This window comes from Pseudonaja textilis, chromosome 2, assembly GCF_049901715.1.
Source record: "Pseudonaja textilis isolate UNSWEBS1 chromosome 2, rPseTex1.2, whole genome shotgun sequence".
Classification (NCBI taxonomy): Eukaryota; Metazoa; Chordata; class Lepidosauria; order Squamata; family Elapidae; genus Pseudonaja; species Pseudonaja textilis.
This window is the reverse complement of record NC_141991.1, coordinates 40,419,970-40,445,944: the sequence shown is the minus strand read 5'-3', so window position 1 is coordinate 40,445,944 and position 25,975 is coordinate 40,419,970. Positions and strand designations below refer to the sequence as shown.

Genomic DNA, 25,975 nt, shown 5'->3' with positions numbered 1-25,975 from the left:
TTATTTATGTACCTTTCATTTTCACTGCTACGTTTTAACATAATCATTTGTAAGCTAAACCTGGAAGAAGAGAAAAGAATGAGGATATTGCTTGAGAAACAAATCCTTATGTAGATGATTTGTTTGTTTGTTTTTATTGCCTTTGAGTCAGTTGATTCCTGGTGATTGCCTGGACAAGTTTTCTAAATAGTGTTTTAAGTAATGATATTTCCTTGCTAGCTTCTTCCTAGTTTGGAGAAAGAATGACTCGCCCAAAATCACCAGCTGGGTTTGTGCCTAAGGTGGGACTACAACTCATGGATTTCAGGTCCATGCTTTAATCACTACACCAAACTGGCTCTTTTATGCATGATTTTATTTGTTATTAAATCAAGGGAAATTCTTACTATGTGGAAGAAATGTATTTACCACAAAGAGATAGCCATCCAAAATCATTAGAAACATTATTGCATCTATCTAATTGGTTAAAAGCCTAAAGCACAGAGTTTTTATCAGGAACCATGAAATTTTTAAAAAGTAATCCTTCAAGCTGAGCTGGATCCAGGGAACCTAGAGGGACATATCTATATAGTTTTCTTTGAATTACTGTTCATTTATTTAATTTATTATTGAAATTTCTAAAGTCATCCCAGAGTGATACTGAGTAACATCCAAAGTCGATTGTCATTGTAGAAATGGTTTCTCTTTGCTATCTTTGAAGTTGCTTTTAAAACTTCCCAGTTTACCCCTCATTCCTGAATTTCTCCAGTCATCCCCAATCCACATATTAAATTTTCCTTAGCTTCCAAGCACAAACAAAGCCATGTACTTAGGCATTTTATGTAATATGATTTAAAAAACAAGAAGTGTAGAGCCCATAACAGTTAAAAAATTTTTTAAATAAAGGATATTAAAATCTAGTCCTGAAATGCTGGCAAACACAGATTTAAATAAAAATGCATTTATGTAAGCATGAGAAACATTTCTGCACATATAAAATTCAGTTATAGAATTTTGAGCCTTCAGTAGTTTGTCTGAATGATGAATTAATCAATCTTTCTTTCTTTGGTACCAGATCTTTTTTTAAAAAAATATTGGGATCTTTTTCATTCTTTCTGTGAACTTGTGGATCACATCCATATTTAAAGCATCTATGCCTAATTCATTCCTTGATAAGATAGGAAAAACTAATCTGCAACATGAATAATAAATGGTTATTATTTTAAAAAACTGAACATTCTTCCATTGAATGTGTTCAGACATTAAATTATTAACTAAAAATTTCCTGTACATCAGTGTTGACATTGCATATTCATTAGTAAATTGACTCATATACTTAACTACTGTAAAAATTATTCCAAAATATCATAGTCTCTTCCTTAAATTATTCTAACTGTATTTGAAAAGCTGATACAATTGCTGGTTTTCATTGTGAAGATATGTTTCCAATTCCATTTAAATATTTGAAGTTGCATTTTTCTGACCTTCTATCAGTGTTCTTGCATGTACTTTTAAATAAATGCTTATTTTGTTATTTCTATAAAGCTCAGAATGTTTTATGATTTCAGAGTTTCAGGGCATGTTGAATAAATACCATTCAAAGCATTACTCACTCTGGAATGAAAAAGAAAAGCAAACTACATTTTTACCTCTATTTTCCTTAGAGTAAGTCTACAACAGTATTGATTTCTTCAAGAAAATTGCTCTGAAAACATTGTTTTGTTTGTTCATTGGAAGAAGCAAAGCACTTTTATGTAGTAAAGCTACTTTGCATGATTTCAAGGTTTAGTTTTTATATTTGCTCCAACAAACATTTGCTTCAACATTCTCTATTATTTTGGAACAGATCCCTTAAGGTAGATATTTGAGATATGTAATAGGTACTAAAAGTTTCTATGGTAGTTTAATTTCTGGTTTTAAATTGTTGTTTTTTTAAGAAAACACCTGGAAATAATTATTTGAAGGATTTTTTTTTATTTGTACATGTAAATAAATCGTATTGCTTATCTCACATTAAACATAAATGTGAATATATAGCTAATAAATATTTAAATAAATATTAATATATTTACTAAGATGTATTTCTATAAAAATTATTCAGAGAATTCAAGAAACACTCTCTCACACATATAGATATATATGTAGATATAGATATAGATGATGTACATATAGATAGATGAAGATATAGATAGATTCACATTCACTAACTATTGGACTCTTCTAAGATAGTTTTAAAATTAATACTTGGAAATTTTCTGTTGTTAATTAAAACTAAATATTGTGCTTCATATTATGAATTGTTGAATCAAGAGAATTTCACGACTGTCTCAGAAATTTACTATGGGTGATAGACTCAACTATGATAAAATAAATGTTATATTGTCATATCTGAATCTCAATGATCAAATTTTATTTATTTATTTATTGAATTTATATTGCCACCTATTCGGCCTTGGCAACTCAAGGTGGCTTACAGAATATAAAACCACATTTAAAACAATAAAACCAATAAAAAGAATCAAATAAATTAATATAGTATAATATTATAAAAATCACACGAGCCATTTAATGAGCTCCATCCCACTCTGGGTTCCCCAGATAAAGTTGAAATTATCTTCCTTGCTTGACTTCAGCAGATTGTTGCTGTGAAGCTGTAGATCGCATAGGGGAAATGTGTTGATGCTAACACAGATGCCCCCTCCCCTGTATAATAATGATGTCAAACTAACATCTTAATTTAAAGTTGTTTTTTTTAAAAAAAAGGTTTAACAAAGTGGTTTTTTTTTATTTTAAGAATTAAGACTGCCATGTCATTCTAACAACTTGTAAAGGAAATCTACAGTGAGGGAAACAATAATGTCTTATATTTAATTTATCGACATAATATATGGAAGGGAAAATAATGATTTATACTGGCCATGTCACTGATTCTGAACTAAAGAAGAGAGTGATAGCCACAGGCAACCAGTCACCTTTTTCAGCCTCAGCCTAATATAGGTGTCCAAAAGGACAGGACAGGACAGGAAAGGAAAGAAAATAAAAAATTGAACAAATAACCAAATAGAATGAAAAATCAACCTAGAAAAAGGAGATCTGTCTTAGCCACAAAGCCAGCTGGTACAAGCCTTGGACCAGTCATTCAATCTCAACTCTAGGAAGGAAGCAGTGTCAACCACTTCTGAAGTCTTGTTGAGAAAACTGCAGGCATTTGTCCAGGCAGTCACTAGAAGTCAACATGACTTGATGAGATGATGAAAAGAAGAAAAAAGATTTAAAATTCCAGGTGATCTACATGTTTCCTTTTATCATAGTTATGGGAATGATGAGTTGCATAACTCAAAATTTGGTAGAATGGAGTGTCATATGTAGAAATGCTAATAGCTATGTTTTTAGTTCTATAATGTATACATTGACAAATGGTTTCATGGTACCCTTTCAACAGGCACATTCTTGAATATATTGTTGCTATAGCAACTGATATTTTATGCAGTTTCTCAGAGGTGTACAGCACTTTCCTGGTGAAATACACATTAGCTTTTTTAATCAAGCAATGCTATGCATGGCAGGAAAAGGAAGATAATCCTTTTGTTTTAAGAAACACTCAGTAGGCAGAGTGCTTACTTGCTAATGTGGCTTTATTTAAATGGTACTTTATGCAACCAGAAACTACTCCATTTACATTTCCTCTGAGTGGCCTAAAATGCAATATGTACAGTAAAATAATATACTGCTAAATTGAACTGGGCCAGCCTGTTCCTCTTATTTATTTGAAAGGAAAAGGCACCTGGAAATGCACACACACACACATACATGTAATGACATGAAGTGGATTAAGGAACAAATGGACTTAAGCATTTCCCATTTCCCAAAGGAAAAGGTGGCAAAGTCAAAAATCAATAATGGCACTATGAAAACAGTTTTGTTTAGGGACAAATGTTTCACATTTGCATCTTTCCATAAAATTATACTCATTTATAATGTAAATGATAAGATATGAATAATACTGTTCATGTGACAATGAGAATTCAGTAGTCTATAAACCAGAAAATGCTTAATAGACTTAATAGTTAGCTATACTGATAGCTTCTTCAATTAGTTATTAAGGATTTGAGCAACCTGACAATGCTCCATGAAAGTTTATGAATTTATTTAAGGTGCCAAAGAAAAAATTGAATGCACATGAGAGAATTATGGTCTGCTCTAATAATCTCTCATTAATTTAATACAAATAAAGGCTAGAGGGGAAATAAGACTCGGAAGCCATATATTAGTCAATGCTCAGTTCTCAAATCTTGTTACTCTTTATAGGACAAAGACAGCAAACTATGATCTTGCAGATGTAGAATGGTAGACAGAACTGGGAAGGTGGAGTTAAGTGCATCATTAGCTTAGAGTCATGTTTCCACAAATGGTCCAACTCCTGCTGAATTCTTTTGACCCTTATCTGGCACCAATTTAATGTTGAACTTTAATTGACTAGATTCTTTCTATAGGCTTAAATAAATATTCTGTACAACAATTTAACAGATGAACCTGTTCCTTTGCACCTGACAGTATGCATTATTTCTATCCAACCTGTTTCTTTTGAGATGCCCACACTTTTAATTACAAAATCCTTTTATTTATTCTTTTGCTAGAGCACACTGCTTGCAGACGTATTTGTCTACTTGTCTATATATTTACATATTCTGATATTATTTTTTCACAATTTCTTCATACTTAAAAATAAATATAAATATACATAGCACAATAAAATAAACATCCACTAGGTAAGATTTCAGCAGATATTTTTCAGTGTTTTTTTTATAAATTAATTATCATTAATATGGCATTCCAACAAAAAGCCTTATGAAAAGGGATGACTTGAATGTATGTGCCCCTTCCCCAGTAAATAGGTGATAATAGCATTACTTCTCCCACTCTCTTAATTATGAATTCCTGCTTTAATTGAAAGTATGAAGAGTCATCAAAATAGTCAGTACCAATCAATACCACAGACAATACTGCTACCCTTCAAAAAGATCTTGACTATGTATCAGAATGGTTAAACAAATGGCAACTTCAAATCTCAAAAAATAAATGCTCTGTCTTACATATTGGCAAAAAAAATCAGAAAATAAAATACAAGCTGAATAGTCAAGACCTTGTTGATGATCCAAGCTCTGTAAAGGACCTTCGAATACTCATCTCTAGTGATCTAAATGCTAGAGCCCACTGTAACTACATAGCCAAAAAGGCATTAAGAGGTGTTAACCTAATCTTACGTAGCTTTTTCTCTGGTAATATCACACTACTAACTAGAGCATACAAAACATTTGCTAGACCAATACTCGAATACAGGTCATCAGTCTGGAACCCACATTATGTATCTGATATTAGCACAGTTGAGAAAGTCCAGAAATATTTCACAAGAAGAGTTCTCCACTCCTCCAGTCATTGTAGAATACCTTATGCCACCAGACTTGAAATTCTAGACCTAGAAAACCTTGAATTACGCCATCTTCGGTCTGATCTAAGTATGGTATATAAAATCATACATTGCAATGACTTACCTGTCAATGAATACTTCAGCTTCAACAATAACAACACAAGAGCACACAATAGATACAAACTCAAGATTAACCACACCAAACTTGATTGCAGGAAATACGACTTCAGCAACAGAGTGGTCAATGTCTAGAATACTCTACCTGACTCTGTGGTATCTTCCCCAAATCCCAAAAACTTTAACCTTAGACTGTCTACTATTGACCTCACCCCTTTCCTAAGAGGTCTGTAGGGGGTGTGCATAAATGCACCAACGTGCCTACCATCCCTGTTCTATTGTTTCTTTTTAATTTTTCTTATATGTATCCATTTCATGTATCCATTCATAACTATTAATATACTTATACCTGTTATCTTGTAAACGATTGACAAATCAAAATAAATAAATAAAAGTATGCTTCATAAGGCAGACAATTTTTTTTTCTTATTACCTCATAGGTTGCCATTACACTTAATAAACATTTATTTCAGTTTTGATTTTTCCTATGCGATAGGAGCTACATATGGTCAAATCATGATAAAGATCATGATTACAGCAGTTTTTTAAACAGGAGAAATCTACCCCAAAAAACTCCTTTTACATGGCATTGAAGCATGCACCATGGTGTGATTTTATCCTAAGACTGAGTTCTTTTTCATTGTTGCCATTCAGAAAATATCTTCAGAAATAACTTGCAAAGATACATTTGTCAAAGAGCTGCAGAAGATTAAAAAGAAAATCCTACAAACCCATTCCAGTGGTTTTCTAAGTAATTCTCAATCTCTCCAGGCTTTCTTTTTGGTTATTGTAAAATTACAATAAGGTCTAGAAGCACATTCTGTGTTCTGGTCTGTTTCCACCAGGGTATCATATATTAAGACTTCAGTCCTGTGATATTCAATAAGAGATTTAAGGTCACACTTAAGGTAATTCCCAGACAGTGTCAGAAGGATAAGAATAGGAAGATTGATCTGAAAGTGTACCAGCCTCTTTTTATTTCAGTTCAAAATCCGCTACAGCACATAAGATAGTGGGTTCACCCATTCTGACCCATGATCCTGAAATATTGTGAATTAACCTTCCTGAAAAAAAATCAGTAGAACAAAATATTATTGGCAGAAGTTTAGAAGCAGTTTTCATGATACCTTGTGTTTACCTGAATATATTTTGACACATACTATTTTATATACTGGAAAGTAAAAAAATAAAATAAAAGATTAATATATCAATGTAAATTGGTCATATGTTAAGGCTACTATAAGGAGTTTATATTTAGTACTAGACAATCTCCGAAAATTATGAAGAAAAAGAAAAAAGGAAAAGGAAAAAAGAGATAGGTACCTTTCATTGCAAACATATCCAAACCACATCCCCAAATATTTTACTGTATAATTAGTAGACCCATTTTGCTGTATATTATTAATTTTCATGCTGCAACTGAGATCTGTTTCAGATTTATTCATTTGACTTATCAAGATAACTAACTATTAATCTATGCCTCTACAGGAATGTGTTTGTGTCTTTGTGTGTTTTTGTATGTACATGGATGTACACATGACATTAATTGAGAAATACAGCCCAACTATCTAGGGTTGTAGTTTGTATCTGCCTGTAGAACATATAAAATGTGTGCATGATAAGATATATTTTCCTGCATAAAAGTATTCTAGGTAAAATCACCTTCAGTCTTCTACTACTTTTCATATTTCATGACAAATATACATATTAAAGAAGTCTCCAAAGAATAAAAATAAATAAAAATGAAAACAGATTTCTAAGAAAAAAAGATTCCAGAAAATGATTTCAATAATTTTATGCTAACCATTTGAATAATTTGCTTTGGGACTTGGTGGATTCACTTACCTACTCCCTTTCTCATTTTGCAATTCTAATATTTTGTTTCAGTTTAGTTTATTGATTTCATTCTGCTCTATTTGACCTTACAGGGGCCATTTGTGCTGTTTTCAAGCGCCATTTGGTATTGATTCTGTTTCAGCCTATAGTTTCTATAATTGGATTAACACTTGTTGGGAGTTGACTTTGTTTCTAAATGCGACATTCACAAATATGGGGAGAATTTAAAATAGCTTTGTAGTCAAGACCAATTATATTGGTAACATTACCATGAGCATTTTGTTTGTATAACATCATTTTTCTAGAAAGGTGAGTTAACAAGCTGTGATACACTATGGTGCTTAGCTGGGAAGCAAATGGCACACAAGGAATGTTAGTTGTCCTGACAACAGAACATATAATATTATCTCTGAATAGTTGAGAATGTTATTAAACTATTGTGCACCACACTCGCTACAGAATGGCTAGTATTATACTTCAATCTATGAGATATGATTAATTCTCCTTAAATCATTGGCTGGTGCTTATTAATGAATTAATGTTATTAATGAATAACAATGGACAATAATTGACCACTTTTCCATTATTCTTATGAACCACTTCATAAGTAGACAGTGAACAGACATAATCTAGTCATGATAGCACTGTCTTTCCATCCATAAGATTATTTTTCATTTGTGTCTTTCCTCTTCCTCCCTCTCCCCCTCCCCCCTCCTCCTCCTCCTCCTCCTCCAATTAATCCTTAGTTGTTCATGTGATGATAAAATCTAAATTTGGACTATGTAATTCAAATCATACTCACATTTTTAAACCATATTATTTTTCAAATTATATTTACTAACTTATAGATACACAATTCATATAATATGCTTAAAAGTACATAATTGCTTTTAAATTTTCAGCTTAAATGTGATGAAACTCATAGCCAATTCTTGCAAAACATTATTTGTAGCATACAACAAAATATGACAAATACTCATCTTAAAATTCTTTACAATTTTAAACTATTATAATGTCAAGAAATGACATTAGATTTTTTTAACTCCAAATTTCATCCTAACAATACTGATTAATTATCTAGAAAAATATTGCAGATTTGGAATTCTCCAAAAGTAATTTCATTGCTCACAGAAATTGAGAAATTTCATCTTGCCCCAAAAATAAATAAGTAAGTAAATAATGAAATCAAATTTATTTTACTTCATTATACTGCCATTGAGCCTTGTTGGTTAGAGTGCAGTACTGCAAGCTGCTTCTACTGTCTGCCATCTGCCTGCAATTTGACAATTCAAATCCCATCAGGCTCAAGGTTAACTCAGCCTTTCATCCTTCTGAGGTAGGTAAAATGAGAATCCAAATTGTCAGCAATAGTCTGCTTCTGTAAACTGCTTAGAGAACGCTGTAAAGCACTGTGAAATTATATATAAATCTAACTGCTATTGCTATACTGCCATTGTGATTGGCTGATCTAAACATCAAGATCATGCTTTATCATGAGTTTTATGTATTCAGAAATTGAACATTAGAGGAGCCTAAAGTTCACAGACAGACAGACAGACAATAAAAGCCTGACCTTTGTTTCTGGTTGATACTAAAATTTACAAACTAAAACAAAATGTTATGATATTTGAAATGCTCCAAGAAATTTTTTGAACAATGGGATCAGAAATTGGTTGCTACAATGATATCTGTTTCTACAGCAAGACTAAGTCCAAAAGTTGTTAATGAAGGAATGACAGATGTGAATGTATATTTTGAAAGATTTACAACATAAATAAGTGAAACAAAATTAAATGACAGAAATATTAGAATCAGAAATAGTGAAAATAAAAAAGCATGGAATATACAATAAGATAGATAATATAATTAAAGTAGAAACAAGCAAAAGAATCACTTGGATAAGCATTATCTAATGGACCTACAAAAGAAGCTAGTTAAAGCCTTGAAAGTTAAATGGGAAATACAAATAATAAACTAAGGGAGTGCCACCTGGCACCTGGTTAATGACTCTTTATTAGATTTACAAAAGTGGTTTACTAAATAATTGAAAAAAAAATTAGGATGGGAAAAACTGACGTGAGATCAGAGCCTGCAACAACATCTGAATGAATTAAGTTCAAGATTATTAGAAGTAAAAGGAAGGAATATTAAAGTTGGTTTGTTTGATCAAAGTTAAGAAAAGATGTGTTTTTATAAAGCTCTGGTAATCTTTTACAAACTTTTTGCTGATACCAAATCTTTATTTCTTCTTTCTATTTCTCTTTTTGAATTGCTTAATTTGTACTTGTTTTTATCATTATAACCAACATTGTAAATTATTTTAAAAAGTAATTAAATTAAATAAAAACTAAGCTGCTGTACTATATTTAAGTGCAGGTATAGAACAATCATCACTGTCAATAAAACATAATATATCATCACAACATATAATAACAATAAGAATTTGTATTCAACTGTTTTAGGCCCAAAGATCCTATGGTTTCCTGATAAGAGATTTCAGTGGTTTCAAGATCAAATTAAATATACCAGAACATAAAGGACAATCCTGGTAAGTTCCACAAAACTTCTTGAAAGTGAGGGAATAATTCCAGTTACAATAATGTTGTCTGAAACTTTCCATATATCTGTTGTCTTCGATCTATGGTAACTCTCTAACTCATACACACACACACACACACACACACACAAACATAAAAACAAACAAACACAGTGAGTATGTATTTACTTATGCCTGTATTAATGGTGTGTTGTATTTTAAAAAAATTGTGACTTGATCTTGGATCATAAATAAACAAACAGTTCAGTAAGTTCCACAAACCCATCCCGCCAAATTCAATAATAATTTCATATTGTCTGAAGCTTGTTGCACTTTTATTAAATTAAATAGCATATAATGAATAATTAAAAGGCCATTTTGGCTGTGGTCCACACACTGGGGTTGCTGTCAAAATTTTTAATCAGAATCAACTACTAATAAGAAAATTAGCCAGAAGCAATCAACAGCCTTCCAAACCATTGTTTTAAAAAGCCTCATTAAAGCTAAAAAAATGTGACTCAAAATTGAACCATTATAAACTTCCAATACAAAAAAAATATTTGTGTGTTTCATGCCAATTAATATGCTAGTTATTGTACTGGCAGCTTTTTTTTTTTCAAAAATAGTATCTATTCTACCTCAAAGTGACAAAGATGCTGTTAGATAAAAGGCTTAGCCATGTATAATCTTCAAAAGAGCTACATTGTTAAAAAATATTAATTTCTTCCCAAGTAACCTTTGACTCAACATTATATAGTTATATTTGGGGGAAAAAAGTCTATGTTTGGAATTATTTTATACTTTGTTCCAACTATCTTTAAGATTAAAAATATTCTTCATGGTTACTGTTTCATTTTAGGGTGATAAAATAATTTATCATTCTTTCCTTCTGTTCCCAATATCTTTGTTTTATGCAATTCAATGAATATTCAGTACCATACACATAGAAAGGATTAAGTTCTAATTTAGGAGACATAAAAGATCTGGTGTAAGTTGCATATATAGTTGCTTAATTTTACTTTCCAAATATTCTCGTTTAGAGTTTTTCCCCATGAAGTATATGAAAAAATACAACCTTTAATAACAATGCATTAAAAGCATTGCATTAACAGCCCAGACTGTTATTTTAAAAACTATCTGAATATTGCTTTTATCTATCAAAAAAGAAAAAAAAGGGAACAGAAAAGGGAGGAAGGAGGAAGGAAAGGAAAGGAAAGGAAATGGAAGGGAAGGGAAGGGAAGGGAAAAACCCCCACAATTCTTTTTAAGCAGTATCTTGGGGAAAAGGGACATTTTTTCCTTATAATAATTGAGAGTGTTATTGAAGCGTGACCAGAAATTGCATTTTGAAGTCAAAAAGATATGCACTCAGATGAACTGCAGAAGTACAGATTAAGAGATAATTATATTGCTTTTGAAGCAGGAAGAATCAGTGTATTTAAGAAGAGGGTCATTTGTGTCCCCGTGACATGGGTTAATTTGAACAACATATGCTTTGCTTCAGTTGGTATCTTTCTATGAAATGCATAGAATTAGAGCTGCTGGGATAAGAGAATGTTCAATGAACTGACTGCAAAATAGATTTTGGTTAGCTATCTAAAGATACTTTATAATTCTGTGCACAAAATGAACAATACCAATGTTGTGTAAGCAGTTGCAGAATTTTCTCTTGCTGAGGTAGAACAAACTCATTGCAAAGTAGATACCCTCCCTCACATTTCTAATTGGATCTGGAGACTGACAGAGAAACAAAATTAGCAAGTTAATCTTATATAAAAGAAGAAAAGAAGAAGATTAACATTAACTAGGAACATTAAGCAAGGTAGTAATTATCTAAATGCACAGTAACAGACATGGAGTTGTATTTAATGCTGCTTGTCAAGAGTGGAAATCATTAGGAAAATGGCTTTTTCTTCTAAAACATGCTCCAGAGTATTGGAGTGACCTCCAGAAGTAATTTGGGAGACCTCTAGGAAATAGAAGGCACAACAGATTAAGTGATATTGGATTAGGTTCACTGTGCTTTTTTAAAAGAAGCTATCTCATTTTCTAGTTTTGGCCCCAATAGATATTGGTGGGGTCTTGAATGGTTTCATAGTCCTCACTGAACAGACTCCAATTCTATTTAATTTAAATTAGGAAATGTAAAAGACAGTATGATTTTCATTACCTGCATGGTAATGATATTTAATATTTAATATTAGTAGTGCATATTTAATATTAGTAGTGAATCACTGAGAGACTCAGATAGATGAGAGACAGACAGACAGACACACGTGCACACACACACACATACACCCCTCTCTGAAGGGATAAAGCCTTCACATATATGTGTAATGGTATAAGGTGAATGGTACCCTTCATATTTATGCCTGTACTCAAAAGATGACATTTTCCTTTGTACTTGTTACGTGTTTTACTTGCAGATAATCATAGATGGTACTGCAAGGAACATATGACATCCAACGGGAGCCACATCATTCCCAATTCTTAGTTTCAGATTTGGGAATGAAAAGTACCTTAATATGATTCTTGGTTTTATTGCTTGAAATTCATCAGGGGTGAATTTATAAATAAGGGGTGAGCAGAATAATGAATGTTACAGAAACCCATATTCAGATACATCATATGCAAATTTGCAGAGAAAAACTGTCAGACAGTTGAATTCAACAGTGACATATGGTTGGTCATGGTTCTATTTGGTCTCTGCCTACTTGGTTCTCCATATCTTTTTATTACTTATTGTTAACCATTTATTAATTCATTTAATACTGTTCTAATGTAAATATTTGTTTGAAATTGCCATCATTGATGTAAAAAAACCCCTATGCTTGGCCATACTTTTTAACTGGATCCAACTCTTATTACGGATTTTATCTGAGTAAAATCCCAAAAATATCTAAACAGTCTTGGAAGGCCATTGGCATAAACTGAAATTACCATCAATCAATTTTCTTCTTTTTATTAAATCCAGAAATGCAACACAATGTTTTTTTGCAGGAACAAGTGGTGGCTGGATGTTGTTAGGTGTGCTTGGTACATATTAATAAGTTTGATTCAGTATGTATGATTTCAGCAATGGTTGTTAATATTTACTTCACATTAGAGGAATTGATACCATAGCAATAAACAATATTTTGCTCTTGCTTTGTCTGAACTGAGAAACATGGGCCCATATAAAATATTTTTTGACAGACATTAAGAATAAGAAAGCTGATTAAGCTATATGTTGTATTTCACACTGAAGCAATGACTACATTCTAGTTGTGGCTGAAACAACCATAAAATTAATGGATTACGTGATTCTTAGTGATTTATTTACCACTTTATCAATCTCCATCATCATCATAACCTTCACCTAACTAGAGGAAAAACAACAACAGAAACTTTACGTATAGCTGAAGCACTTACCAATCATTTTTGTCCAAACATTTTTCCCCATATCCAGAAGGTGGTTTCAATGCTTTATTTTAAAATGTAATGATTTTATAAGTTACTTGATTTTCACCTACCTTTTCAGCTGCTTGGGAAGTGCAAAAAAATATTGGAATGAAGGCAAGCCATACTATACAAGTAGTGTACATAGTGAATCCAATGGGTTTGGCTTCATTAAAATTCTCTGGGACACCCCGAGTCTTGATGGCATAAACAGTACATGTAACCATTAGGAGAATGCTATACCCCAAAGAGCATATTATTTGTAGATCCGTAATGTCACATTTGAGAACGCCTCTGGCTTGATCTGGTTCCATAGATTTATGTTCATCATAATCTATAATACTGTTTGGTGGATCAACAGCAAACCAAATGAAAACTCCAAGAAGTTGTACTGATATCAAACTTGATGTGATTGCTAATTGTGATGTTGGGCTAATAAGCCTGGGTGCTGTCACTGATTTTTTCCCCTGTTCAAATATGCGATAGATACGGTTTGTTTTAGTCAACAGAGCAGCATAGCTTATGCACATTCCCAATCCTAGGAAGATCCGCCGGAAAGAACACACGGCAACATCTGGCTTGGCAATCATCAAGAAAGTGATGATATAACACAGAAATATTCCTGTCAACAAAACATAGCTAAGTTCCCTTCCAGAGGCCCTCACAATGGGAGTATCGTTGTACCGAATGAAGGTTGCCATGACGAATATGGTGGCAATAATTCCAAGCATGGCTAGAAAGACTGGGATGACCGCCCAGGGTGAATGCCACTCCAACTTTACAATTGGGATAGGGCTACATCCTGTGCGATTCTCATTCGGCCGTTGACTGTAGGAGCACAGCTTGCAGCTCACTTCATCAAACTGGTATTGGTAACCATCACACAGCTCACACTGCCAACAGCAACTCATCCCTTTCATAATCCTTTTTCGTTCTCCTGGTTTACAGGGAAGACTGCAGACTGAAGAAGGGGTTTTCTTCACTCCTTTGCCCCATTGCATTTCATCCATCTAAGAGTAAAAGAATATAGAATACATAAGACTGCTTATCTGGAAGTAACTATCAAGCATGCCTAGTGGATTGGTAAGTTGATTAACAAGGAGAAATGAATATGAATACATTGGAGTAAAAAAGAGATGGTACCAGCCAGGAAGAAAATGAGAACTGTTGCTGAGGGAGTAAGAAATAGAAATAAAAACTCCATGAACAAGCAAATACTAAAGGAAATAAAGGTTATTACTATAGGGAAATAGCATGAAAATAGTTTCACTGGAAACCCACATAATTGGAAAAATGCATTTTCTCCTATTAGCATAGCATTCCTTGCATTATTATAGTATTCTTCCCTTGTGACCACAGAGCAAATATTTGGATAGCCAGCATAATCCTTTAGAAGACAAAAAGTCCATTTTGTAGAATTTGCTTGAAGTGTGGCCATAGTTTAGTGAACAGTGAAGCCTGGATAATCATGACTCATAAAGCTTTCTTGAAAGAGGCCTTTATCATTTCTTTCCAAATCCTGAATTAATTCTTTCCCAACACTGATGTGTCTACTCCCCACCCCTTTTCTAAGCACCCTGGAATCACCTATATGTGAGGTGGCTGGCTACACAAAGTTGTGTAATAAATAATTAAAATTGGAAGCACATTTTGATGTATGCATGTAGAGTGACCCACATCGTGTCCCCCCCCCATCCCACTGGAAAGATCTGAATGACAGCAACATGGCTGAATCTCCCCATCCCTTATCTATATTAAACATATTATTTCAACATGGCTATATCAAGTTGAAATAATATGTGGTGGCTCAGTGGCTAAGAGGCTGATCTTGTTGATCAGAAAGGTTGGCAGTTTGGCAGTTCAACTCCCTAGGACTGCGTAATGGAGTGAGCTCCTGTTGCAACCAGCAAGTCCTCACTGCAGTTCACTGTTTAAGTGGGAGCCAGAGAAGCCTCTGATTGGCTGAACCGTTTGACAGCTCTGTATAAAAGGAGCTGTCAAACGGAATCAGCTGTCTCTCTCTCTCACCTGCTGCCGCAAGCTGAGTTACAAGTTAACAATAAAGCCAGTTAAGCTTTATATTGCCTCTGCCTCTTCTTCTCACCGTGCCAAACTCAAAACTGGCAATGAGGGTAAGATTGCTGACAAACTGAGGCAATTCCTGAGGCAAAGAGAGAGAGCACCACATGGCTGAAGTCACTACAAAAAGAGCTGTCACTAAGAGCTGTCAAACGGTTCAGCCAATCAAAGGCTTCTCTGGCTCCTGCTTAAACAGGAGTGAGGACTTGCTGGTCGCAACAGCTCTCATTGCTTGTCTCAGCTTCTGCTAACCTAGCAGTTTGAAAGCATGTAAAAATGCAAATAGAAAAATAGGGACCACCTTTGATGGGAAGGTAACAGCATTCCGTGCACCTTCGGCATTTAGTCATGCTGGCCACATGACCACAGAGATGTCCTCCGACAAATGCTGGCTCTTCGGCTTTGTAACAGAGATGAGCACTGCCCCCCAGAGCTGGAAATGACTAGTATGTATGTGTGAGGGGAAAATTTACCTTTATTTTTTATATTAAACACGTGTGTCTAGGATTTTGATTTTATTTTTAAACAAAGATCTCCAGTTAATATAGCTGCTGCCTATGGCAGTCCCAGGCAGAGTGAAAACTGTTCCAGATTTTTAATCTTTTTTCCTGAAGTGCCCTACTATATGTTAAATAATGAGTTCCATTGAGTTCCATTTACTAATGCTACAGATTTACATTGAGTGACATTGAAAAGATGATTGATAGACATCCAAATTTCCTCAAAACTCACAATGGACTGAACATTCTGTTTCAGAATAAGGATTTATCTGTCTTTGTACGTGCAGACTTTTTTTCCAAGTCACATTATAATACAGTCTGGCTAACAGAGACAATGACTAGAACAAAAATTGCTTTGTTCTTTTCTACATAAATTGGCCGTGTATGAGTTTCAAAAGAACAAGATATTATTCACTGTGGGCAAAATGAAACCTAGTGAATTGCAGTTGTATGTCACATTCCAAGGCAACAATGAAAAAAATAGTTAGAGGGAAACCTCTAAGAGTTATTTTTAAATATTCTTGCAGTATATGCTAGCTAGGTACTTTGAATAGAATAGAGCTGGAAGGTACATTGGAGGTCTTCTAGTCCAACCACCTGCTCAAGCAGGAGAGACTATACCATTTCAAAAAAAAAATGGGTGTCCAGTCTCTTCTTAAAAACCTGCAGTGATGAAGCACCCACAATTCCACTGGTTAATTGCTCTCATTGTTAGGAAGTTTCTCTTTGGTTCTAGATTGCTTCTCTCTTTCATTACTTTCCACCCATCATTTCGTGCCTTGCCTTGCCTTCTGGTGCTTTGACTCTCTCTTCTTTTTGGAAGCTCCTCAAATACTGGAATGCTGCTATCTTAATAATTATGTCTGCCTTATTAATACTGCTATTCATTAGGTCTGGCACAAGAGGCACACTTTTGGTTCCATCTACTAAAGAATATGACTTCACATTTCTGTCACAGATGGATATTATATTATGACCTAGTGATACTTGTTTCATAATTCTTCAGATTTTGGGGTTCTGCAGATGCTCTAGGTTCAACCAAATCTAAATAAATAAATAGATGAGTAAGATCTCTCAAACATATCTTGTCACTAAAAGATACACTCTAGAGTTACTTTTGCTACCACATATTCATACTTGAAGAATTTGGGTTTACCTTTGCTACCAATAGTCCCTGATGCTCTATTCAATTAGATTACATGAAGCAGCAACAGGGAGATGAATGGATAAATGAATAGTTAGCCTCACTACTACATACACTACAGTCTCTACAGGTTGTAAATAAAGAAATCTGGCTTTCAGTATAGACAGATTTAATATTTAGTACTTTTTTCCCCAACATTTTCTAAGCAAAATCTTCCTGGAACATATCATTTTTGGCAGTCCCATCCCACCCCCCCTTATTTTTAATGCACCATATTTTCAAAAGATGAACTAGAGAATATAGAAAAGAGAAAGAACATGATATACGAGTGGCACACTTTTATTTACAATCTCATGTAATATTAGATGAGCTGCACGATCTCAAAAAAGTTGGCAACAGTCAGGTCATTTTTTTTCTTTTGCCATACATGCAAACAGGAGGGCAAAATAAATGAGCGTGTAGATTCGCTAAAAAAAAAAAAATACAGATTCTTCTAACCCTTTCACTGTTTAATATGTCCATGAAAATAAAAGCCATTTCCTTTGTACTGAACATAGTCAGGGTGGATTGTTGTTTGACACTGACAATGGTCATTACAATCATGGGGTCTCTTATGTGAGATTGGCAGCTTTTACCTGCCAATAAGCAGGCTGCTGTAATCTGCACCATTTGCATTGTCTGAATGGTATTCCAAGGCAGCCCCATGTAAAGATAATTGCAGCAGACAAGCGTTTCTTAAAGTGTGCTCCTAGGAACCCAATAGGTTTCCCAAGACCCACTCAAGGGTCCTCACAATAAAAAAAATATTTGCCAACCTATATTATGTTGAAAAGTAATACAATATTAATAATCTCATCAAATAATCATGTGAAGTGGGAGCAGCAGAGAATACATCAATTTTAATTTTTAATACAGTAAATATCGATAAATATAACCCGTATAAATCATAACTCTTTGGGGAACTTTTAAACATGGGTTCTAAGAGAAAAATAATTAAGAAAGGCTGCAATCAACAATTGCAACCATCAGTCAGAGTAGAACAGAACAACAGAGTTGGAAGGGACCTTGGAGGTCTTCTAGTCCAACCCCCAGCTCAGGCAGGAAATAATCCAACCCCCAATAACATTTCAGACAAATGAGATTGGTTATCCAGTCTCTCTCATCCTTCATCCAGTCCAGGATGAAAAAGTGCATGATGCATTTTCTTCTGGCAGTCTAGACTTTGCTTTTTAAGATAAGGTAATGAAAATCCAGGTTATCTCTATGGTACGAATGTGTGATGTTTTCCTTATGTAAAAAGCTCTAAGAATCATCATATACAGGTGGTCCTCAATTTACAACCACAATTGAACACTACATTTCTGTTGTTAAGTGAGACATTTGTTAATGCCCCAATTAATGACCTTTCTTGCCACAGTTGTTAAGTGAATCCTTGCAGCTGTTTACTTAGTAATCTGGTTGTTTTCGAGAATCTGGCTTCCCCGCTGACTTTGTCAGAAGGTTGCAAAAGATGATCATAGGACCTTGGGACATAACAAGGGTCATAAATATGAGTCTGTTGCCAAGCATCTGAATTTTGATGACATGATCATGGGGATGCTTCAAAGGTCATAACTGTGAAAAATGGTCTTAAGTCATTTTTTTTCAGTGCTATTGTAACTTTGAAGAGTCACTAAATGACTTCTTGTAAGTTGAGGATTATCTGTAGTATCTCTCATTTTATACAAAGTCCTTCCTGCAAAGCTTTGTTAAGATAACATTAAAATAAAAATAAGTTTAAAAAGTTTATTATATGTTAATTAACACACTATGGGCAAAACTAACTTTCGGAGTAGGTTTTCACCAGATATGTGCCAATATGATAGTTCCAATGAAGCTGTTCTTTGACAAATTTACTTGCGTTGGAGTGTTGCTTGATATGGATCTATTACTTGTAACCCTGACATTAAACCGACCCTGAAAGGCCCCAGCTATCTCTAATTCCCCCTTCCTATTCCTCAGCTCCAGTGTGGCAGCACTGAAGCTCCAAGATGGCTTTGGCCAGGCCAAAGACTTTGTTTGAAATCATAAATATAAATCTGATTCTAATTGGAACTGCAGCATTTGAAGAAGCAGGATACTAGAACTTTTTAAACAAATTGTCCATGAATCATAGAAATTAGGCAAAATATTTGAACTATTCCTGTTGTTCTGTCAGAATGTTTCTGTATTGAGAAGAAATAGCTTTTACAACTCCTCTGAGATCACAATTACATTGCAAAGGAAATATTGATTATATTACTAAAACCTGATCATGAATTCTGCTGTGGTCTTCTGTCACAACAGTTTTATCTATTTTGAATATGATTCTGAAGAACATTTTATCTGCCTTATTTTTTTCAAACCATTGTAATGCAGCTGCTACTTCTGAAGCCTGCACATCACTTCCTCAGTACAGAACTGCAAATGTTTTATCCTCTTTTCTTCGTGCTACTTGTGCGCTACATCTCATATTTGGTTATTATTTGTTATATTATTGCTTGCTACTGACTGTGTGAACATTTTTAAAATTTAATGTGAATTTTACTTAGAAAACATAAAGAATACCACATAAATACATAAACCACAACAGTGGTTTAATTGCTGATTTAACCAGTAACTCAGCCCAGAATCTATTGACTTACTTAAATAATAGAAAATAATGTGCAAATGTCTCTGTACTTATTGGTTTTGATGTAAACAAAATTTATAATGACAAAAAAAGTAGTTTCAGTGCATCTAACTCAGAATTATCTAGATAATACAGTACGTTCAGAGTAGAAACCACTTTATTTCCTAAGACCTACTATAAATTGCTTCATTTCTACTTATCTTCAGGATTCCAGACACTACAATTTTATTTTTGTTTTGCATCAAAGGAGAGGCAAATGTTTCCCTAGTTCCAGATCTAGCATCCATGGCTGATTCCAAAAGAACAGCAGGTCTTCATTTTCTTGTACTCTTTTATTTATTAGAATCATGGACTTTCAGCATGCAAAGCACTTACTCTATCATTTTACTACACTTGTAGACCAATGCTGCGATCTTTTGGTGGCTCAGCTTCTTTTCTTCCTGTTGCAAGAAAGATGTGCCTAAAAAAGCCATTTTCATCTGTGCTTTGGGTGTCTCTCTCTCTCTTTTTCAGGAGATTACTTGACAAACAACCAAAATAATGGAATTTATTTCTTTACTATGTGCATTTGCTTAGGACAGAATAATTATTTTCTCCTCCTTCCCGTTCTCTTTCTCCTCCTTCTCCTTCTCCTCCTCTTCCTGATCCAAGTAACTGCATATTGTATTTTTGTCATCCAATGTCCCTTGTACTATAATTATTTTGGTTTTGAACAGGAGAACTGTGACATATTTGAGAAACAATTCTACATGAACATCAGTCAGAAAAATGATCACCAGCTTTGAACATGACCTCAAGAGTCAGATTTTTATGATAGTGAACAATACACTAAATTAATATCACAGATTCTGTTTAGACCAGAAAGCCATCCTTAAAGTTATTAGGTGCTAGATTATTCAGCTATCCCTTTGACTGGTCAAATTTGTTGGGTTTTCAATTCAATAGTCGAGTAGGCATGCTGCCTTCACAGAAGCAGAACCAGCACAGCTACATCCAAAGGCCTGATAACTTCAACTTGGCAATGCCCATGCCAGCCAAACCAAAGCCCACTATTTCTCTTAATTATTAAAAGCTTAATTAATTAGCAAGTAGAGATTCCAATCATTTAAAACAGACTGAATTTTCCAACAACAGATCTCTACTTACTGTTTAAACTGCTTGTATCCTGTGTGTTTATACATGACTCTAAATCAGTTTAAGAAAATTTTGCTCAGATTAAGATTCTTTGACAAAAGTTAGGATACTTAGATTGAACAACAGGCTACCACCTCTCTTACTCATCCTTACTTCTGTGCCTTCCCAATTTTCTATTCAATAAAGCAATAGCTAATCACTTATCTTTCCATAGATGAGCTTTTATGGACAAATATATGAGGTTCAGAATCACCTCAGAGTAACATAAATAAAAAATAAATAAATAAATAAAGACATACACACACACACACACACACACACACACACATACACACATATATTTATAACTATATCGTTTATTTCTACATATAAATTTAGTAGACAATCAAGTCATTGTTGATCCTTAGTAATCATATAGATAAGCACATACTAATATATGTTGTTAAATTAAAACATATAAATTTATAAATTTAAATTGATACAAGTTGAAATGTCCATATAAGCAGGCATAAAGAGATTTTTAAAAGATCTTACTTTACTGCCCTATTGTTTTCTCATGACTTTCAGAGGTATAAGAGCACAATAGCTATAAGTCTTGCCTTGTAAAAAGAAAGATGATTCTTCAGAAAATAATGTTTTTTTCTTAAAAATAAACCCTTTCCCCAAGCTTCCAAATTTCCTTATGCTTTCTTTAAATGAACAAATTCAGTAGTGCAATATTTTACTGTTTTTCCAGTAACTGAAGATAATACAATTTCATCTTCACCTATAGGCTATTTGGAAGCTAACCTTTCTGCAACCAACCAGCAACCATTTATTTACCAAGTGTGATAAACCTTGTGCTATTACAGCAGTCATGGTAAAAAAAGCACTCTAGAAGGCATAAGATAACATGGTAAGTATTGGTTTAGTTGAAAGAGTGTTCCTTGTTCTGTAAAATAGCCAATGAACTGCTGAAGTTTGCAACAAACTAAAGTTTTCTATCTGAAACAGGCAGGTGACATAACATAAAAAAGCATACTTTAGAGGTAGAGCAGAAAAAATACAGCCTGAGATTGCTTTGATGGTGAGTGGAAGATTAATAAGAGATTCAGATATCTAGTTTTATTCTCCAGTAATGGCTGCAGAGCTGAGCAGGATACATAGACATATTAAATAAATGGTAACCAGCAATAGTTTCCAATGATAACAGAGAAATAATTTGAGCACTTTTCCAATATAAGTCTTTCTCCCTCTTTCTGTGCACACAAAAAGCAACGCACATATCCAACAATATAACTACACATAACCTAATGTCTATTTTTATCAGCACTATCTGCCAAAATAATGATGTCCTCAACATTACACTGGGCTTTCAATACAGGCTCACCACTCATAGCTCAGCAAATGACACCACCTATTTGTTCTCAGCTCATCTCCTCAAGATATAGTTTACTTTACTTTATTGTTATTGCACCTTGAACAACAAAATCAAACACCATCTTCAATGCACATCATGACCATGAAAATAAACACAAACACACATCCTTCACACTCCACACATTGAACCAAAAAACCCCAACATCGCACCAACACTGCACTACTATACAGTAGAATTCAAAAGAGCTACTGCCCTTGGATAGAAGCTGTTTTTCATTTTCACCTATTTGTGCTTGTTTTTATTATTCTGTACCATCTGCCAGATGGTCATAGTTCAAAAAAAGGGTGCCCAGGATAAGATGGATCTTTGAGAATGTTTTGAACTTTCTTTAGGCAGTGGGAGCTATAAAGCTCTTCCAAAGAGGGGAGAGGGCAACCAATGATCTTCTGGGCAATGACGTTAACCCTCTGGAGTGATTTCCTATCTACCACTGTGCAATTGGCAAACCATACAGAGGTTCAGTAAGTTAAGATACTCTCTATGGCACAGCGGTAGAAGGTCACCAGCAGTTTTTCATTCAGTTGTTGTTTTCTGAGAAGTCTCAGATAGTATAATCACTGCTGAGCTCTTTTGACCAGTGCTGCAATATGATCACCCCAGGTCAGGTCCTCTTTTATGATAACACCCAGAAACTTAAAACTGGCCACTTGCTCCACTCGGTCTCCATTGATGTCTGATCTGTTCGTTCTATAGTCCACTATAAGCCCCTTGATCTTATTGGTGCTGAGGACCAAGTTATTGTCTCCACACCACAAAAGCAACTGGTCCACCTCATCTCAGTAGGCAGGCTCATCCCCCCTGGAGATGAGTCCCACCACTGTTGTATCACCTGCAAATTTAGTAATAGTATTACTAGTGTGAGTGGGAATGCAGTCATAGTGAATATACATCACCTTTCATTCAGTACTGGAGGAATGAGATCAAGTTACAAATATCTTAAAGCATAATGTGAAGTGGATTTGACCTTTTCCATATGCAGATGAAACATTAAATATAATTTTAGTCTAGGCATCTCATCAACTAAAGCTAGTCACAAGGAAGGCATGCCAAAAAGCCTGACTGAATTTCCTACTCATTCTGCTTTTTGAAAATGAGGCACTTGAATAAATCTACAGTTTTATTGTGTGCCATCAATGCAAATTTCAAATAATAAGCATTTTCTGAGAAAAAGAAGGCTAAGCAATTTTTTGACAGCATGGTAGGTGAAAATGTACTGGGCTTGAATGAAGAATGAAAATTCTCCGAGCTGATCTGAGGTTTTAAAGGAAGACTTTATGATAGCTGGGTCAGATATTAATGCCATGACATTCAGTCCATGGAAAATTAGGGTGCATTTGAAATAAAAGAATAAATATCAGATCAGCAAAAAACAAAGAAATGATAAAAAGGTTACTTAACAGAGTTCCTTTAAATATGTCTTTGTTTGTTTGCTTGTTGTTTTTTACAGTATTGGTGAGTCATCAAAGTGACTGCCTGTTCATTTGATTTCAGGTCATTTTTACCTAAGAATGTGTTGCATAGATGGTAAAAGTATCCCAAAAACAAATCTATGATCAATCAGTTATACAAGTGCCCAACCCAAGGTGGAAACAAATCCTGGGAATAGCCATGATGAATATTGGATAGTGAGATGGGCAGCATATAAATTTAATAAATAAATGTTTAGAATAACAAAGTTGGAAGAGACCTTAGAGGTCTTCTAGTCCAACCCCCTGATTAGGCAGGAAACCCTACACCACTTCAGATAAATGGTTATCTAATCTCTTCTTAAAAACTTCTAGTGTTGGAGCATTTACAACTTATTATTAAATATAATAAACAAATAAATCTAGACCTCAGCACTAATTCTAATTACGTATAGATAAAACTGTTTTTTCAAAAATTATGGTACATCATCCAACTGTTTATGAGAAGCTGCAGACTAACAGCATACCTGCCAATATGGAAGGATCAGAAAAGCTGTATGATTATGACAATGAACTACATGTAACTGCATGGGTTAATTAATTGATTAATGTATTCCTCTGCTCCTCCATCATTCTTTTTCTCTTGCCCTAAAGAGATAAATCCAACAAAAAGACATTAATAAGTGGTGCTGAAGTATGTAGTGTTTACCATTGCAGGCAATCTTTTTAAAACGCAAGCCAAGAAATATTATTGACCAAGAAGAGACGAGTATCTGTGCACACTCTTTTGTGTGACATTTGAATTGATCAATTAAATAGTGGTTTGAAAAAACTGTCAGTATTTGGCCATTACAAAACAGGCCTTAAGCAAAAGTTTTCCATCCTTTTCAAGAAAGAACATGAAACATGCTTTTATGTCAAATATTTTCTGTTTCAGAATTTGGACAGCAGATGGCGATAGAGAGTTCCAACTCTAACTACACATGGAAACATACAACATGATAGCCCTGTCACATAGCTTTTTTGCCAGATGTGAACAGTGTAACCAAGGTTACGATATGTGGGAAAGACAATAATGCATTTAATTTTTCTATCACATAACACCTCTCAATAACCATATAAGAAATATAGAACAGACTACTCAGCAACTTGTTGTACCAGCTTGGCCATACCAGCTCCTCAAATAAGCTCATATTAATAGTAGCAGCCATGAAAACAGTAGGAACTCAGTTCGTGGAGATACTATTGAGGGATAGTACCATCTCTCCACTGGATTAATGGGTATCTCTACTGGTAATCTCCATCAAGGTTCATTGTAATGGAGTAAGCTTTGGTACTATAACTGACTATTGCTTAGGGTTAGCCATTTGTGGGGAAACTTCATGCAATGGAGTCATTTTATCAATAGGGATCACTGTTGGCCCAGCTTCTTCACAACTGACTCTTTGTTCTGCTTTCCACTTTTTTTCTGCAAGATAATGATTCACAAATCACACTAGCAGAGAAGATGCTGGCCCACATGATGGGAAAGCCATGTCACCTTTTTAATAGAAATATGAGATTAAATCCAACTTGTCTCAGGAAACTAAGCAAAAAAACACCAGATACCCATCGCTCCTAGGAAATAGGGATTTATACCTTATTACACCTTTTGACACCCCCATGCTTAAGATGATTGCCAAGTGCTCCTTTGAAATGATGAATTCAGCAAGTCTAGATTATTTAAGATAAATCATACTTGAAAAAGGGCTGTCCTAAATTTGTGTCATTTCAGTGCCTACGCTTCATTCCTACAACCCCTGTTCTTGCACAGTAATTAAAAGGGGGGAAAGAGGAAAACAGAAAAAGACAAAGAACCCCCATAGTTCTATAGAAAGGTAAGGAAAAGTATTCACTTCAGTCTCAGGCTGCTGCAGTATTGCACATTCAAGAGCCTGCTATTTCACATCATTATTGTTCAAGAAGAACTACTGCAGAAAACCTGATGTGCTCAAGCAACTTGGCTAGGACTTATCTTCCTATTAATTCGAGGAGGGCAGCTGTAGCCTAGAAATGAGAAAAACAGGGGAATACATTTTCTTTAGTTACTAGGTTTTATGAATTTTGAGTTTAGAATTTCTTCATGGATTGTCTTTTCTCTGCTCTTGGTAGCTACCTAGGACTGATTAGTTGCCAAAAACTTCAAGAATTTGCATTTTAGTTTTTAAAAACCAATGGAAGCTTTGTAAGGAGAATTGTGAAAGCAAGGATGATTTAAGAAAGAAATAATGAATGGCATGCAAAGTATTTAATATATGGTAGATTCTTA

General features: G+C 34.3%; 1 protein-coding gene across 2 annotated transcripts in view; it reads right to left on the bottom strand.

Moving 5' to 3' along the window:
• Positions 1-25,975, bottom strand: part of GRM7 (glutamate metabotropic receptor 7) — a 529,368-nt gene that overhangs the window by 101,301 nt on the left and 402,092 nt on the right. For both annotated transcript variants that reach the window (XM_087923708.1, XM_087923709.1), the window contains exon 8: positions 13,409-14,344. In XM_087923708.1, the coding sequence (XP_087779834.1) occupies positions 13,409-14,344 (936 nt within the window). The remainder of the gene's footprint in view (positions 1-13,408; positions 14,345-25,975) is intronic.